General features: G+C 36.6%; 1 protein-coding gene across 1 annotated transcript; it reads left to right on the top strand.

The window, feature by feature from the left end:
- Window positions 1-918: 918 nt before the first annotated feature.
- Window positions 919-18569, top strand: LOC131047118 (E3 ubiquitin-protein ligase AIP2). Its single transcript, XM_057980963.2, has 5 exons — window positions 919-1136; window positions 15428-15647; window positions 16690-16946; window positions 17918-18127; window positions 18241-18569. The coding sequence occupies exons 1-5, from the start codon at window positions 990-992 to the stop codon at window positions 18388-18390; spliced, it is 984 nt and encodes a 327-aa protein (XP_057836946.1). The 5' UTR covers window positions 919-989; the 3' UTR covers window positions 18391-18569.
- The last annotated feature ends 719 nt before the right edge of the window (window positions 18570-19288 follow it).

Genomic DNA, 19288 nt, shown 5'->3' with positions numbered 1-19288 from the left:
GGTTTTGATTTCAAAAAGCTATAAGTCCAATGTCATCCTCAATCATGATCAACCACATTCTTCAAATTCTTGTGATCACTTTGCAGGTCTTGTATGACTCTGAGAGCCATTATCACCATATGCAACATGGAGGAGAAGAACAATGGAAGCCACTTGCTTGAATTTAGACTTTGATTTGCATTATTGTTATTTTGTACTTTTTGTTGGATTTGTTAGCATGCTTCCGATTGTCTACGATTGAAATTTAGCAATAGATCTCAATTCCTGGTTGCTTATTTGGTCAAATGCATGTTTCCCCAAAATTTTCACTTGTTACAAGACCAATTGTGCCTTCAAAAATTAATCAATAAGATGCAAGAAGAGAAAAAAATGCAACATTCTATTAGAATTATATAATTTTTATGTCAAACTCATTGATCCATGTTTCATTAATCGATTTACAAAAATGCACCTCTCATAAATATAAATAATCTATTAAACACTCATCACATTTAAATGATTTAGAATAACAAATAAACACTTTTAATCTCTAACAATACAAAACTATCATGATTAGAAAGAAAAAAAAGATCTTTAATAGTCTATGACGCCAACAATCTGTATATGGGTCCATAGATGAGTTAGAGCACTATGAGACTACCTCATACTTCTTGCGGGAGGCACCTAACTGCACTACAAATGAAGGGTATATACTTTAACACCTTGTGAAATTTGAACTCGAGAGATTAGATTCTAAAAAATAAATTCCCTAAACTTTTTTTTCAACCTCAAAATAAACATTTCCCCATAGAAAATAAAAATAAGAACACCATGATATGTAAAAATAATAAAAATAATAAAAATAAGAAGCATATTAAAAGGTTTGGTCAAGCGTCCCATCAAGGGTATTAGAACTATGTCAAACTCTCTTTCCTTGGGTTGCAAGAAAGCTCCTATTTATTTCGCAAGTTCGATAGGGAATTTACGACCAAGGTTCCAATCGCGGCAAGATGGAGGCAGAAAAAATATTGAAGCAAAATGTAGAGGATATACAGAAACAGCTGGGGAAAAAGCAAACGTTCGAATCAGGAGCAGCAGCGCTGGCATTGATGTTGCGCAACCACTATGCCACTGCATCTCCACCCCTGCAGCACACGGTAACAATTTATTTCCCCTTCTATATTGAAACTTCTGTTTTATTTCTAGAACATATTACTTTGTTTGCTTAAGGCTGTTGGAAGTGGGCCCTGATATCATTTTCATTCTTGTGCCATAAATTCCATTGCCCTTTCAATCTAATTTGGCTTTAGTCTATGTGAAACTTATAAAAATAGAATCCATCATATGGATTAAGGCTGCATATATTACTTTTAAAAATAGAGATTTGTGCCTCCACGGCCTATAATATTTAGAACATTTTTAAGTCATTCCAAAAGAGTTTTTCTTCTTGATTCAGTTGTGAAGTCTGGATAAATTGGTCCATACATTGATTTTGAAGTCACAGCAAGGGATTTTATGATTATGACGGTGAAGTTCTGCTTGATTGGTAGCATGATGTTATTTATGTACCCTTTTTAGAATCATTGTAATACACCCGTAGCTACATTAGGGGTAGGTTTGCAATGATCTCTGTAACTCCTATGGTTGAGATCATGCAAACATATTAGGAAATCATTGAAACATAATCCATAAAATAAACTTTCCTTATGAGAAACATTAATTAAAATCAAAAGCATAAATCTTTCTACTAGGGTTAGGAGCATTAGCTTAATCATAAGATATATCTAATTAATGGATGGAATTCAACCATTAAAGGTTAGGATAAGGAAGCATGATAGGGTGCCCAAGAGATCCTCTACCCTAAGCCCAAGAGCAGATATACCATCCCTCTTGGTCTCATGTGGCCTTCCACCATCTAGATGAGGTGGTGTACCCAATGAGGTGTCCTATAACCATTCCCTTTCATCATGCCATCCTATTCTCCTCGCTATGATTGAGCTCCTTAATTCAATGGTCAACCATGGTAGAGGGATTGGAGCGAAGCTACAATAAGGTGTCCGGAACATCCTTCCCTTCTAAGCCCAAGGACGGAGCACTCTTTGCATGCCCTTGGCCCCATTGGACAATCAGTCACCACCATGAGGTGGTGTACCTAGAAGAGGACATCATAACTGTTTCCCCCTCATTGTATTCCCTCACTATCTCTATCATGGTTGTTTGCCGCAAATTGACAAATATGTTAGACAATTCACACTACTGCATATTCAATATATTAGAGATCCAATACATCATTATACATTATTACATAGTCATACAAATTACAGCCTATATTAATATGTGAGGATTTTGCTTAAGAACATTATCTGGCTTCATATGATAAGCATTCATATTAAGCACATCTCCATGCATAGCACAAATCTAGAGTATTATTGACTGTGGATTAATATGGTTCAGATCTGGTCCTCTTTGTTGCCTTCCTTTATATCTGCTCTAAACTAAAAAATTTAGAGTGATGTTATGTCTTTTAAACATTAGGAAGTGGGTCAGCCTTCTAATACAGATTTACTTCCTTTATATCCTTTATATTCTTTATTGCTGTCTTTATTTGTTAAACACTACCTTTTAACTTATTAATTATTAATTGCTTCATTTAAGCATGGAAATTAATATATAAATTTATAACATAAATACTTGGTCTGCTCTTCAAACATAGTCAGCCAAGCTTGGCAATTATAAATGCTCCCTCACATAGTGAGCCGGTCTTCATAATTCTCACCTGTTATGAAGTCTGCAGTTGGAAGCTCTGAGGAACATTTATTTTATGAACCCTAAGCAAAACATTAAAACCCTAAAGCAAAGTGACTAAGGAAAGCGAAAGCAGGGGTCCCCATTTGCAATGGGGCAATGTGTGAAAACTTTGCAACAAGTACTTCAAGTGCCTTAACACAAAGGTGAATTCTTTTGTATATTCTTGGAAAATCTTAGTGTCATCTGTTGAGGAATCTTTTTCTCTGAGTGCTCTTTCTTCTTTTTCACATAAGGCCAATTTAGCCCAGGGGAAGGTGAAGCTTTCATTCCCAAATCAAAAACGGAAATCTTATACTGCACTAGATCATCCATTTTCGCCTTCAACACCAAGGGGAGCTCTCCATCCATCATTGATTGAAGCCCTCTATGCAAAACTGAAACCATAAAAGTAGAAATATGCATCCTGCAGGGTTAATGCCGACTCCGTTCTTCTCTTAAGGAGCGGACATAACAACCAATCCTCCATCATCTTTATCTAAACAGTTGAACTTAGAAGCCTCATTCACCTTTCTTGGACAAATTATCAAATGATGAGGCTCTGCCCCTTTCCTCCAAATTTCTTGAGAAGGGAGCTTCTTCTTGCCATCCACTGCAGTGATATAGCTTCTCTTTCGCAATGTGAAACCAAAATGCCCATAAATAAAGCAAAAGTGGCATTGAAAGGGGATATTCATATAATCTCTATGTCATCACGAGTTTTCGGGACAGGGATGGGAGACGGGGAAATGGGTTTCTAGGATCTTTTTTTTTCTTCGGAATAGGGGACGACAAGGGATATATATATATATCTATATAGAGGGAAATCTGAAATTTATATAACATTGTAACATAGTAAAAGTTCATCATAGCAACATAATAACATTTATAAATTAAAATCTAGATTCTAATTCTAAAATCATTGGATTAGACACTTCATAGTCTTCTTTTTCCTTGCACAGACCAAAATTAAAATGAAAATAAAAAAACCCTTTCGCCTTTCACACTTCACGTCTTCACTAGTTCTGTATTTCTTCCCTTGTTGAACGCTTTCATGAAAGCTCCGCCAATGTTTTTTTATTTTATTTAAAACTGAGTATGGCTTTTATTGATATCATATGATATTGATAATAATATTATATCGATATCAATAATATGGTATCGATAGTAAGTAAAAATAAAAATAATTAATCACTTTCTATCAGCGGTTTTCATTAAAAAAAATTAATTGCTTTTGTTAATAATTTTTATAAAAAAAATAATGATAAATAATTTTTGTAAAAAATGAATTTTATTTTAATTGTGCCTATTGCCGGAAATGGCCATCCATCCTCGGGACGGTCAGGGGATGGATTGGGCATCCCTTGCTGTCGCAGAGATGGTCAACGGTCCCCCCAAAAAAGGTTGACCGTTTCCGAGTTTCCGGGATTGTTTTCGAAAATTTTTGGGGGATCGGGGATGACTTGGAAACATTTCTGGCCATCCCAAGTCCCCGAAACGGTTTTCGTTTTCGGAACGTGTGTCTATAGGCTGGAAATGCATTTCCGAGTAACATTGTATAATCTAAGCTTTTGTACCCAAGATTTGCCATCCTTTTTAAAAATAACTTCTTTTGGCAATCCCTTATCTATTTCCAGTTCTACAGAAATATGTGAAAATGTGGTGGGAGTATGCTCCAAACTTTTAGAAGACACAACCAAGAACTTGTGTAGGGAGTTTCCAATGGCATGAAAACCAGATTTGCATCAATATTCAAATGGTAACTATGTAAGGTGTGTTATTATGAGGATCCAGTTACTACTGAGAGGGGGGGGGGGGTGAATCGGTAGTAAAACAATTCTGCAACACTTTACAAACACTTCAAAAACCAGTACTGGTAACTACTCAAACAGTCCTTTAAACTGATTTATCAAACCATTCACTTAAGTGTTCATCAACATGCAAATAAAGTAATGATATCAAATCCACACATCAACAATGCATCACCACATGAACACAGAGATTTTTCACGTGGAAACCCAAATAGGAAAAACCACGGTGGGAATTAGCACCCACAAAATATTTGTGCTCTTTCGGAATGCGCCCGGTTAAATGCCTAGCTTGGTTAGGAGTTTTACAATATGCCCGATTAAGAGTAGACCCTGTTAGGAGTCACCCGGTGAAGGGATTTTACCTTAGCCCTGTGAGGAGCTCTACCATGTTAGGAGTAACCTTGCTAGAGGATTTTAAACTCAAGTTAATGAGCCACCCGGTCGAGGGACAAATAAGACTTGTTAGGATCTACCCGGTTAAGGGATTTCAATACTGTTGTAACTGTTAGGGAACAACAGGGCAAATGATCTGATTACAACACTTCCTTGCTTGCTAGTACAAATCCATTTCAGCTCAATCTTTGCTACACACATGCTGACTCTTCAATCTGGTTCGACACACTCTTCTTCTCAAACCACCGATCCAAAATCTCTTCTCCAACTCGACCTAAATACACTTTTCAACTAGGTGAGTTACATAACTCTAACTACATTCAAAATACAATGAATTTACAATAAGCACGGCAAAACAATCCACCAGAATACATTACAACAAATTCCTAGACAATTTCCACTGTTGAATGATCACCGCACATCACCGCACATCGATTTGATAAGCAATCAAACCCTTGTCACATTCTGCTAAGCACTTCGTTGTTTCCCAAGAAATCTGATCCCTGTATGCGCTCAAACACCATATTATCATTACACACAGTTTTTGACACGTCGTCACTAAGTTATGAACATGATAAGATCTACCGCCAAACCAAAAATCATTACTTGTCAAAAGATTTGTTACCGACAGAGATTGGAAAATCGCCTAGGACTAGCCAAACTCGGCGAGTCCGAGTACGATTTATGCCCCCCGAGTTTGGCGAGCTCGGACTCGGACTCGTTCGAGTCAAGGGGTGAACTTGCTAGACTCGCCGAGTTGGCGAGTTTGGCATAAACTCGCCAAACTCGGTGAGTCCCATGCCTGGGACTCGGCTAGCGGCAAGGCCCAAAAAAGGCCAAAAAAAATGCATTTTTTCAAGTGTTTTTAAAATGAATAATCTCGTCTTTGTTCACTACAACCTCTGTCTGAGAATGAGAAAAATTAGGGTTACAACATGTCAGCCAATAGAAAAATAACATTTGATGTCAGCCAACATGGCTGCCCACCTTGGGGGTGCTGCCCCCAAACCTCCATTGAAAAATATGGGGGGAAACTGCGTCGATAGAAGTAGGGAAAATTTAACCTACGAGTCTGACACTGATTGGATCGACCAGGTAGATATAGAGGTTGAGACTGTAGCCATGACAGAGGAGGAGTGGAGAGCACGAGCAGAGACATGAGATTCAGAGGTAGATAGTGACACTGATGTTCTTGATGTTGGTGAGCATGGCATGGTGTCACGGAGAGCGGCTATGGCTGTCGAATTATCCAGGACCTACCTTAGATGCCTTCGCAGGGGGCCGGGGTTGGAGGATGCAGGCTCCTCTGAGCCATAGGCTTGTAGTTGTATTTACCTTTGGTATTTGTATGGAACATTTGATGATGATCATATGATAACATGGATTTTTTATTCCATGAGTTTTGTAATATTGTATACATATGACAATATTTATAAATCTATGTTTGTTATTTCCTTCACCTACAATTTGCGTTTATGCTTATGTGATTGATGTATACTTGTGTATGTAATCAAATGAGCCGAGTTTGATGATGTTATTGTGTCTTTAAGGTGTATTCAATAAAGGGTGCATGAAACAAATTTTAAATCTTTAAAAATCTCTAAATTTCTTGAGTTTTTCACTTTCCCGAGTCCAGCTGAGTTTGACTCCGAGTCCCGAGTTCGAGTCTGGGTCGACCTTGCCGAGTCCAAGCCGAGTCCAAGTCCCGTTTCTATGGTTACCGGTATACATTCTTCTTCACAGAGTTTATGACAGTAAATCATAACTCACTCAATATACTGAACTCACTCAATATACTGAATTTGCTGATGCGGTGTGGAACATAGATGCATGTTACTGACTTCAACACTCCTGTAAAACTGCAACATCTAACTCCTCACCAATCGTCCATATCAGTATCTTGATCATCACACTGTTCTTGTTTACCAGTTTACAACAACTTAGCAGTTTTGTTGTCTAACACATTCCTCTACTGGTTAGGCTTTACCGGTAGGCCTAGATGACTCAACAAACATGGTTGCCATCAATGACAACACATATAAAGTCATCAAACAGCTTACAACTATATCATCATCATCTAGCCAATAATCTCCATCAACTTTACCAACTTTTAAGGGTCATCTTCTCATCTCATCATCATCTCCATATGCCAATAATCTCTCCATTATTGTCTTCATCAGTTATGCCAACAATATGCCAATAAGGTGCACCTGAACAAGTACTGCAAAGAAGGAATAGTCATAACCATGGCTTTAGACTTAAAATATAATCTTCCTAGAACCCTGGCCCCAAAGTAAATCTTCAAATAACATACGGCCCACAATGAAGAAACCTTTTTTTTTAAAGACTGCAGGAACCGGGTATAGCACCTCCATATAAACTGCAGTGCGCTGCGTAAACTTGTTAACATGATCGGTGACGCTGACGCGACACGTCCTCCGGTACTGTTGACGTGTATTTTGTACACTATCATACACAGAATAAAATACCTAAAGGCATCTTATCCTCTCTTGAATAATGTCTCTAACTGCTGAAGATTCGCATGAAGGATCAGTTAGGATGACTCCAATGTTCTGGTTAGTAGGGTCTTTACGTGTGGATAAACTCCAGTGGTATGATGTGATTTGCTGGAATCACAAGGGGACTTACATCTGATGATTGAACTTCCGATCTGCTTTGCTGGAACACAGGGTCTTACTGGCTTAGATTTGAAAAAATAGAAAAAGGATGAGGGCGAGGAAAGGATCTAATCCTAACACTAAGAATGTAGGAGCAATGATTGATCTTTGATGAAATTCTAACTAGGTCTTGTTTTGACATCGCAGGACCATCTCCACAAGGCTAGTGCGATCTTCGAAGGAAAGCTTTATGATGTTCAAATCATCACTGCAGGCATAGACACCATCAGGTTGATGCATATCGATGAAGAAGCGACAATTGAAGTTAAGCTTAAGCTGAATGATTCCAGTTGACTACGCAAGGCAAGTCTGCAATCAACAAACTGCTAATAGTATGGATATACGAATTTCACCATCAATCAAGCACATTTCTTCCACTCATCTAATAACATGAAATCAAATATGAGAAGTATAAAGACCATGCAAATTGTCGAATCGACCCATAAATTTCACCATTTCTTCAATGAAGTTACAAGTCTTTTACAACAACCTCTTGGCAACAATCTTTGCCTTCTCTCTCTACTCTACTCTAATTGCTATTCTATCAACTTCTAACTACTCTCTATTCACTAACTAACTCTAACTCTCTCTAATTATTTCTAATTAGCCTTTACAAAATGAAATGTCAGGGCTTATATAGTGCCCTCAATACAATTTGATGGCTTTGATCAATTCAAGATCAATGGCCAAGATTTTACAATGAAAACCCTAATTAGGGTTTGTTACAACCATTACATAACATCTAATGCTTGACCAATGATAAAATTGTATTGCTTGGATACATGTCCTCTCTAGAAAAATCGACCAATGGATAGCCGGGGTAGGTACATCGGAGTTTGTGCCACCTTCCATGAGTTAGGTACATTGAATTTGGACATGCTGAGGTGGACCACACTGACTGGAGGAGTGATGACTGGGATGCCACCTCATCTGACACTTGTAGCTTGCTAGATATTCAATTTGATGTCGTTGAGAGGCTATCTTTAATTAACTCTTGTTCTAACTCCTTTTGTCCTTGATGTGCAAGACGATTGATGTACCTTGCCTTGGAATGCTGGATTTGGAAGAGGTCGCCCTTGATGACGTTAGTCCAAAGAAGGCCGTCCTTGTCGATGCTAGGCTTGAGGAGGTCGCCCTTGATCTGGCTTGATTTTCCTTGAGAAGATCTCCATTTGATGCCTACACAACATTTCAAAATTAGAAACATGATTTTGCAATATATAACATAGATTAGATTAATTTTTAGGAAACTTCATAATAAATCCTTGAGTTATTATTTCCTAAAAAACGATTGAGCTACTACAATTCAAAATTCAAAATTCAAAATTTGAAGGCTATGACGATCAACAATCAAAATCAAAACAATAAATCCATATCGCCGTACCTCACTTGAGAGCTTAACTCTAGAATGCAAAACAAGGAATTTGCCTAGGCAAAATTAATGTTTGAAGCCTTTTCCACGTGATCTTCAAGCGAACGTCCTTCCTATCAACTTCGTCACCCTTGGGGTCTTTGATGTGATCTTCAATATTTTTGGCAAGTTCGCCTTAACTCTAACTTCAAGCTCGCACTCCCCTTTGAAGATGTTTCGCACCACCTTTGCTTTCTCCAAATCGCATGTAAGAGATGATTGAATAATGATTTGAAAATGAAATTTTCACCCTCCCTTTATAAGCGCTCACCTCATATTCACCTTAAGGCCGACTTTTGTAAAATAAACAAATAAATACCAAGCGCTCCATTTGATTTTAATTAAATTAATAATCAATTAATTAAATGCCTTTGTTTTTTAAATTAATAAACTCGATTTTAAAAGGCAAAAAATCAATTAATTAATGTCCAAGCGCAATTTTTAAATGCTAATTAATTGAATTTTTTGAATTTGTCGATTTTAGCATTTAAAATAAATTAAAAAAAAAATTGCTTTAGCGCCAAAAAATTGGAGAAGTGGAAAAGTACAAACCTCATCGCCCTGGTCCCTGACTGAGGGACAGGAGCGATCTACCATTTTAGCCTGGAATCTCGTGCTTTTGACGTTCAAAATCTTCATCCTTACGTTGAAATTGGCATTTTCGTTGGGAAATTCGAGCTTGATTGACTTGCTTGTGCGAATGAGTGCCTCTTGAGGTGATATCGCCCTGGTCCCTTGGAGAGGGACAGGAGCGATCCTGGTGTTTTCTCCTTGATCTTGCTTGTTCGATCTTCAATCTTCACCATATGGCAAGTAATAACATTGTTTCTTCATTCCACTTTTACTTCACTTGGCATCTACAAGGCATTTTGATGTTTAAATAGATTATCGCCCTGGTCCCTTGGAGAGGGACAGGAGCGATCCTGAAGTTCTAGCCAAAATTTGCTATCTTTCAACCTTTGTTCTTTGTTCATTGCTTCCTAAATGATGTCCTTGATCTTGTGTATCCTTGCCTTGTCTTGATTTTGAAGGAAAATAAATGATCTTGTGCAAATTGCCCTGGTCCTTGGCTCAAGGACAGGAGCGATATAGGTTCCTTGGCTCAATTAATGACCCTTTGACGTTTGAAACCTTTGCATACCATCTTCTTAAAACGCCTTAGACCCTGTGCAACCTTGTACAACCTTGACTTGGTGTGAATTTTGAATGAATTAGCAAATATAGTAAATATCGCCCTGGTCCCTGACTGAGGGACAGGAGCGAACTTCAATGTCCTGGGCTCATGCTTGCTTTCATCAACTTGCCATTGCTTTCATCGTGTAAAATGAAGTCTCTTGATCCCCCTTGGACACTTGATACTTGATAAACCTTCAAAATTTAGGCCTTCATGAAAATTTCGCTCTGGTCCCTGACTGAGGGACAGGAGCGAACTTGGGTATATAATGAAAATTTTCCATCATCTTAACTTGTAATTGTCTTCAAAGTGCAAAACGATGTCCTTTACTCCCTTTCAAACATTCAAAATGTGAATAGCAACCCAAATTTGGCCTTATTTGAACACTTTCGCTCTGGTCCCTGACTGAGGGACAGGAGCGAACTGGGACATTTGGTGTAATTCTTTCAATATTGGCGACTTTTGATACTTCGTTCTTCATTGAGAGGCTCCAAAACGTCCTTGCCACCTTTCACCTTGACTTGGAGAGGTTAAAACTTAGAGGAAAGGCAACATAACCATCATATCGCCCTGGTCCCTGGCTGAGGGACAGGAGCGAATTTGTACTTATAGGCTCCATCACACTTTGTTAACTTCAAAATTTATCTTCAATGGATTCATTGTGTCCCCTTCCCTTCATCCTTAGCCTGGATTTCATTCTAACTTGGCAAGAAATTGACCTAAGGCAAAAAGTCGCTCTGGTCCCTGGGAGAGGGACAGGAGCGCTTAGGCCAATTTGGGCCTCACTTTGGTATCTTGTAATCTTCAATTTGTCTTCAATGAGTTCATTACACCCTCCTTTGTTGCTTCAAACTCGAAACTTACTTGATCTTCGCCAAAAACATGCCTCATGAGGAAATTCGCTCTGGTCCCTGGGAGAGGGACGGGAGCTATCACTTAAATTCGCCCTGGTCCCTGGCAGAGGGACAGGAGCTATTTTGCAAATCCAAGCTTATCCGTCCTTCATTAGCCTTCCAAATTATATTCAATGGATAAATCATGTTTTCCTTGGTCTCTTCAAATCATAAAATTGTCTTGATCCTGCAAGAACAGTGCAAATTTGAAATTCAAGCTCCGGTCCTTCAGTGAGGGACGGGAGCACTTTTGCAATTACAAGCCAATTCGTCCTTTGCTAGCTTCAAAAATTATCTTCAACGGATCGATTGCGTCTTCCTCCATCCACCTCAAACGCGAAAACTTGTTTTTCTCTTGCCCGAATCTTGTCTTGAGGGAAAATCGCTCTGGTCCCTTGGAGAGGGACAGGAGCGCCCTAGCCAGTCACCTTGGTCCCTTGGAGAGGGACAGGGGCGAACTTGTTACTTAGGCCGATTTTCTTCATTGTGGCGTACTTAAGTTATATTCAATGGGCAAAACATACTTCCCTTGACCTCTTCCAATCGCAAAATTATTTAAGTACTGTGAGGATAATGCAAATTTGGGATTCAAGCTCCGGTCCTTCAGTGAGGGACAGGAGCGATTTTTGCTCTCCAGGCCCAAATGCTTCACTTTTCACCATGAAATGTCTTTGCTAGGGAAGATATCATCCTGCCTCATGCTATGAATAAAAGTTAATGTCCAAAAAAGGTCTAAAAATGTGTATATAAAGAAAATCGCTCTGGTCCTTCAGTGAGGGACAGGAGCGAATTTGACCTTCTAGGCAAAAACTTCATCATTTCATTGTTTTTGATCAAGTCTGGATGCTCTATCATGCTCATTTCGTCCTTCACCATGCTTTTGATGTCTCAATTCGTCCAAACAAGGTCAGGAATGGCTCAAATAAGTATTATCGCCCTGGTCCCTGACTGAGGGACAGGAGCGCTTCGCCTTGGTCCTCCTGGGAGGGACAGGAGCGAAATTCGCTCTGGATCCTCAGTGAAGGACAGGAGTGAAATTTGACTTTTCGAACTCTCTATCAGGATAATTTTTATGGAATATAACATTTAAGTATAAGTGACATTTCTTATACTTTAAGTTATATTCCATATATACTTTCAGGATGTTTGAGAGTGGTTTCAGACCTCCAGGAGTTATATTGCAAAATCTAGTTTTTGGAGGTTTTTTCAGTTTCCAGACTTAGTCAAATTTCAGGATCAGGACATTCCAGACTTAGCCAAATTTTCAGGACATTCTATCCTATTGATCTCCCTGACAGCACTCAAAATGCAAAGGCTAACTAACAAAACCCTAAAAGACCTAGAAAACAAACCCTAAAAAGCAAAAAACATGGGTCCCCATTTGCAATGGGGCGATGTGTAAAAACGTCACAACAGGTACCACGTGGGCTGGAGGGAGACTAGACCTCGTGACCTCGTGCTTCACCATTGAAAGCTCTCGCCAATCGAGCTAGGCCCCAGCCCCTCACAATGAAGAAACCTTGTGTGCAATTGAAAATTTTAATTTCTTTTTTTGACCAGAGTTTCCAAGCCTTTGAAACTCATTCACGGACACTGGTCAGATTTGGCCAAAAATGTTTAAATTTTCCTATTAAAGCATGCAACATGAAGGCTTTTTCCCACTCATTCACATCTTTTATTCAGATCAAAGATTAGGATATGAGGGATTTTCAGATATATTTGGAGTGCCCTTTTAGTTGCTGGACTACATCATTCTTCAGCTGATCATTTTGTTTTTTACCAGAGTACATCCACAAACGTTTGGAGATGACAGAAGATGGCTTTTGATCAGAGGTCTCCAACACTTGATGGTCACATTGGAGTTACCATTCCCCTCTATATTTTTTAATAAACTTAATGTTTAATTATAAGTAAAATATTTTGGAGTTGGAATTTGTAAAATATCTCTTGCTCAATTGTCTTGCATTTCTGCTTTGTACATTATTTTTCAGAACGATTTTGAGATTGGAAAGACACTCTTTTTGATTGTGATTTTATTGTTTCTGTCGATGGAAGTTAATGAAAACTATCTAAATTACATGATTTTAATTTTTCTTATTGATTTGGCCTTTGTTTAGGGTGATAATATATTATTTCTTATATGATCAATATCTTTTTGTTTGGAGTGCATGTTTTATCTTGTTGGGATATCATCATTTGTCATGTGTACCTTTTTTGCTATCTGCACAATATTGATTGGACTTTATGTAATCATTGACCTCTACATAGATAAAAATCTTTGGCTTGAAAATTAATAATTATTGCCATTTAGCGTGCACTAATATGATTTTCACCATAATAGAGCTATATGTTTGGTGATGGAACAATCTGAGAACTCAGAGAAGCATTAAGCCATACTCTAGAAATAATATTTTGCTGATTGACGGAATTATATAAATTTGAGACATTAAGGTGAATGCATTAATTGGTATAAGGAAATTTTCATGTATGAGTAAGTTCTTTGTCTTCCTCGTTGGCTGATCTTTCTTTCTTCTTTGTTTGTTCTTTTTCTTCAATTATTTTTTTTTTTTGGTTTTTTCTTTATTTTTTCATTTTTGTTTGTTTTGTTCTTTTTACTTTAACTTTGGTTCCTTTATATATATATATACACTTTCCTTTATTCTTTCTTCTTTGTTTGTTCTTTTCTTTCTATTTTTTTTGTTTTGTTTTTTTGCTTTAACTTTGGATATATACATTACAGTCCTTTATTCTTTCTTCTTTTGTTTGTTTGTTTTGTTTGTTTTTTTATTATTATTTTTTGGTCTTTTTGTCTCTTGATTCTTTTTCGTTTGCTTTTTCACACCTATATATACACACTTATACATTCATGATATACATATACATATACATTGATGTGTATTCATATATACTCTTAAATGGTTATGTGTATGTGTTCAATGTGTTTGGGTGTGTATATGTATATGTGTATGTGTATGTGTATATTACTTTCCTTTATTCTTTCTTTTTTTTTTGTTTGTTTTGTTTCTTTTATTATTATTATTTTTTGGTCTTTTTGTCTCTTGATTCTTTTTCGTTTGCTTTGTCACACCTATATATACTCACACATATATACACATGATATATATTACTTTCCTTTATTCTTTCTTCTTTTTTTGTTTGTTTTGTTTCTTTTATTATTATTATTTTTTGGTCTTTTTGTCTCGATTCTTTTTCGTTTGCTTTGTCACACCTATATACACACACACATATATACACTCATGATATACATATACATATACATTGATGTATATTCATATATATTCTTAAATGGTTATGTATATGTGTGCAATGTTTTTGGTGTATATATATATATATATATGTATGCAGTATGTTTGTATATATATTCTTTCTTCTTTTTGCATTCAGTTTTTTTTTTTTATTTTTTTATTTTTCTTCTTCTTTTGTATTTGTGTTATTTGTTGTTTCCTTTTTGGTATTTATTTTATTTATATTTTTGACTCCTTGTTCTTTGTGTCTTTGTCCTTGTGCCTGTTTTTTCATCTTTTTAATCTTCTAGGTCTGTTGATATCTTCGTACTGTTTTTTCGCTCTCTCACTTGCTCTTTTGTTCTGATGATGGATCATGGTGTTTGATTTTTAGAAACGTTGACAACTACAAAATTTACACGGTCGAATCCAGAAGAATAACAAGTATATTATTATGGACTAGAAATTTAATGAATGCAACATATTTAATGTATTAAAATCTTTCCATTGAACTTCTTTTGTAAGAAGGTTGCCATGAAAGTACAACTGGGTAATGCGAACCTTGTTTGTGTTTGAATTGACTTCAGAACAACTTCATAAATCAGTAGATCATTGAAATGCAGAATTTCACCATTAAATGGTTTCAAGTTGTGTCTACGTACATATATTGCTTTGCTTTTAACGTAAATTTTGATATTTCTTGTTATCAGTTATGTAAAACATAAATTTGAAGTTTGAAATTGTAAAATTGACCTTATCCTCTATTGTCTTTGCATTTCTTCTTGTACACATTCTTTCCACGATGATTTTGAGATTGAAATGCTTCTCGTTTTGACATCAACGTATTATGTTTCTATTGAGACCCCCAAAACTATCCAGATTAGTTAAGTTGAATTTGTCTGTTAATATGGTCCAAGTATAGGGTGATATTTCATAATTTTACATATGATCCTTAGTTGGATTTGGTTTAGTGCTGATCATTTTCCTAAATTCACCCTCTATAATAAGTACCTGCCTATCTACATAATTTTGATGGAATTGTTTGTCTTTTTGCGGTAGATGTATACTGCAGTTTGCAGGGTGGCGACACTTCTGCAGACAAGATATGTTGCTCCTGGCTTTTGGATTACTGGAATGAAGGTCTTTGAAGAAGCTGATAAGTTGGTTAGTAAACCTGCTGAAAAGGATCACATCAAGACATGTATTAGTAGGGCAAAGGAACATTTGCAGCAGACTGATTACACAGAAGAGGCCTCAGCATATCCACCACAGAATGCAGGTGCGTTAATAACTTTCTAATTTTCTGGACTTGGTTTTTGCTTCAGATTTTAGTGGTTGATTTATGAATATCAACCATGTACAGATATGAACTATAAATTGGCTGATTATGATTCACAGAAGAAAGAACGAATGAAAGATTATGTTGATGTCCATTAAAGACCAAAGTAGTTTGATGGGATTCAAGATTACATTTAGTAATCAAGCAAGATGGAGCAAAAGATGAGATCCAAGAACTCAAAAAATAGGCAACAAGCCAAACTCTAGAAATACAGCAGCAAATGATTTTATCCAGGTTGTAAATGGAAATGGCTAGACACTAAATATTTTGTAGAGAGAGAGATACCACTGTTTTGGAATAGCCATTCCTGGAAAATGGTCAAAAGTTTCTTTTTTCTTGCAGAAAATTGCTCAACACTTACACCTGACGTTGTAACTCTTGAAAAATTACTATCAAGTTTAGAGTACTGTTCAGCTTAGAAGTCAGCTCTGAGGAGAATCTATTCTGTCAAAATTCACCTGATGTTGTGCTAAATGAGTCTCGTACATGATTGGTTCACTGTGCGGGAAAATCACTCTGTTTTATGATTAGCTCATGGCTTGCTGAACCAATCTTTTGTGTTGAAATTTTTTGTTATCACTAGGTTCTAAGGTCCTTAATACTCAGAAAAACTGGACACAAGCCTTCGTAAGCCACTGGATAAAATTTCCTCTTCAAAATAGGTACGCCTTCTTTTTAGTAGAAATTCCAAAAGAAACAAGCCAAAATCCCTCATTGGGCAATCTGAGGTTGAGATCAGATTCTCAACATTAAACGTAGGTTGCAACCAAAATATCTTCTATACATTCAAACACAACAGAAACTCTTTACAGTGTGTATGTGGAAATGCCAGAGCAATAAAACTATAAATAAGACAGTTAATTAGTGTTGTGGAAGAATCTTCATTACACAAACAAGCAATGTTTCAGTAAACATATGGAAGACAACTTCGTTTAGAGAAAGTTTTTTCAATAATTGATGGTGTTCACTTTGGTATTGGCAGATTCAAGATTCCTTTTTGAGGGGCAGTTGACTGTTGGGACAGAGCCGCCACCACCTAGATGGCTTGCTGCTCAAAATTTTTTAACAGCTTTTGCCATGGGAAATCAAGCAAGTAGTACAACAGTTGGGTCATCTGAAGCAAGCACCCAAGATGTCAATGCACCTGAGAGCATTGAAGAGGATTTAATTCGAAACATTTTTGAGCAAGCGGCAAACATTGAAAATGATCTGGAAAGCGCCATTGAAGCTGCTTTACAGGTAGTTTTTCAATAATTCTTCTCTCTGACATGGTGTGTCTGTGTTGAAATTTTTATTGATAAAAAATAATTGTAATTTGAGAATTTTAGCCTGCCATTTCCTGCCCAAACTCTTTTTTGATAGTTTTTCGAGGGAGTATGAAGACATTCGGAGGATTGCATATATAAATGTCTTTTGATCATCCATGTAAATCAATTGGGAGCATTCCTTTCCATGTCAGTCTTTTGTCTTCTGTAAGTCTTGCGATACATTTCACCTTAAACTATCATGTCGATGAATAATTCTTGCTTCTGTGTTGGGAGAAATACATCTTTTTTAATGCTAAACAACTTGAGATTTACGTCAGATGAGCAGCATGTTCACATGGAAAAGCAAATATGCAAGCCTTTCTAGCTTTCAGTATTATAATTTTGAGTTTTTCTCTAGATTCTGTGTTTGCTTTTTTGCTACTTTTTATCTGTTTATAACTTGTTACTACATGGATGCATTGTCATTCTGTGCAGATATATATACAAATTTGGTCAGCAACTTTGCAGCATAGTTCTTGATGTCCATATTTTGAGGCCAGCCATAGATGTTTTAAGTGTGTTTCACTTATGTTGAAACTTCTCATTCCAGAAATAAGATTTGGGTATATTAGGCATATTAATCAATTGCACTTAATCCATGGTTTACTCTTATCATATTATTTACACACGCAATTAAGTTCCCAATGCCATGGGTGGAGGCATATGATGGCAGAGACCAGGCATCTTATGGCGGAAGGTGTTTCACTAGTATGATGAAATAAGTGTTTACAACTTCAATTTTACTTCTACATGTGATCAGGCTTAATGAAAAATGATTTTATTAACAAATTTTAGTGCTGTACCAGGATATTCTATCTAATATTAGATGTTGGGCAATCTTTTCCAAAATAATAAAATATGAGCCATGTTGATGGTTAGTCATGCATTATTCTTGATTATTAGGATGTTGGCCATGGACCTCAGCGAGTACCTCCAGCATCAAAGGAAGTGGTTGCAAAATTGCCAATCATAGATGTTACGGAGGAGGTTTTGGTAAAATTAGGGAAAGACACAGAATGTGCAGTGTGTCGAGAGCACTTAATCAATGGTGACAAGATGCAAGAGCTGCCTTGCAAGCACTTGTTTCACCCTGATTGCCTCAAGCCATGGCTGGTGAAGAATGCCAACATCTAATTTCTATTAGTTATATTATATTATTATCTCAATTGTTTATTTAAAATAGAAAGGTAATTCACACTAGATGCATTTTTTGTGCTTTCTTCCAGGATGAGCATAATTCATGTCCCATATGTAGGCATGAACTGCAGACCGACGACCACGAGTATGAATCAAGAAAAGAACGCGAAAAGGAGGCTGAGGAAGAAAGGAAGGGTGCTGCAAATGCTATTCGTGGAGGAGAATATATGTATGTCTGAGGGGAATGACAATGTAAATTACGAAGTTAGTATGCTTGTATACTCAATTTTTTAAATAATCACCTCTTCTTATTGAAGACAGGAAGGGACAGTTCATGTCGAAAATATATGTGCATGACACGTGTACTGTTACTGAACAAAATGTTCTTAAGATTAATTGAAATACAATTTCTTTAAAATGTCTGAGCACTCTGGAAGCTATATGTTTTATTTTTCTTGAGGATGCAATAACACAGTGAAATTTTATGTGTTTAAGAAACCTTTCACTGTTTGAGCTCTTGTATTCTACTTGCAGCCTGATTGCATAGCATCTGCAGGCAAGGGATATGGTAGTACTAGTGATTATGGAAACTTGATTATATTGTGCCCAATTAAATATTATTGAATCAGGAAAAATAACTTATTTGTTTTGCTAATTTCATAAAGTTCTTTCACACCACTTAACATATAACTCGGACAAAGCTTCTTTTGCATGTCCAGAGTTTTGAACCCAGGTCCTTTTGGTGGTTTGATTACTGATAAAAAAGAAAAGATGTAGGAACCACATGCTGTATAGGCTTCTCAAATTTGGCATAGGATGAATCGCGTAATATTTGGATATTGAAAATAAATGTCTTTGAAGATGTTTTGACTGGGAATATAATGATTCTGTATAATATAATCCACTGTTACCAAGATTTCTGATCAACTCCGTAGAACAAATTCAAGGACTCTGTCCTTTCCTTTTTAATGTAAGTTTTATTGCAGTGGAAAAAAGTCAAACCAGATTACCTTCGTTGAATTAATCTCAAAATGATAACTCTTGCTTTGTCCAATTGAAAAAATCATGCATGAGAAAATGTTGGTTATAATGTTGCTTTATCTCTTTTTTTTTTTTTCTCTGTTTACCAAACTTCTT

The sequence above is a fragment of the Cryptomeria japonica genome, chromosome 2 (genome assembly GCF_030272615.1).
Source record: "Cryptomeria japonica chromosome 2, Sugi_1.0, whole genome shotgun sequence".
Taxonomy (NCBI): Eukaryota; Viridiplantae; Streptophyta; class Pinopsida; order Cupressales; family Cupressaceae; genus Cryptomeria; species Cryptomeria japonica.
The sequence above is the reverse complement of the archived record's forward strand: the minus strand, read 5'-3'. Positions and strand labels throughout refer to the sequence as shown.

Excerpts from the sequence above, each read along its gene's own strand:
- LOC131047118 (XM_057980963.2), top strand. The coding sequence starts at position 990 with ATGGAGGCAGAAAAAATATTGAAGCAAAATGTAGAGGATATACAGAAA. Across the intron at positions 1,137-15,427 it reads CTCCACCCCTGCAGCACACG|ATGTATACTGCAGTTTGCAG; the intron begins GTAACAATTTAT and ends TTTTTGCGGTAG. Across the intron at positions 15,648-16,689 it reads ATATCCACCACAGAATGCAG|ATTCAAGATTCCTTTTTGAG; the intron begins GTGCGTTAATAA and ends TGGTATTGGCAG.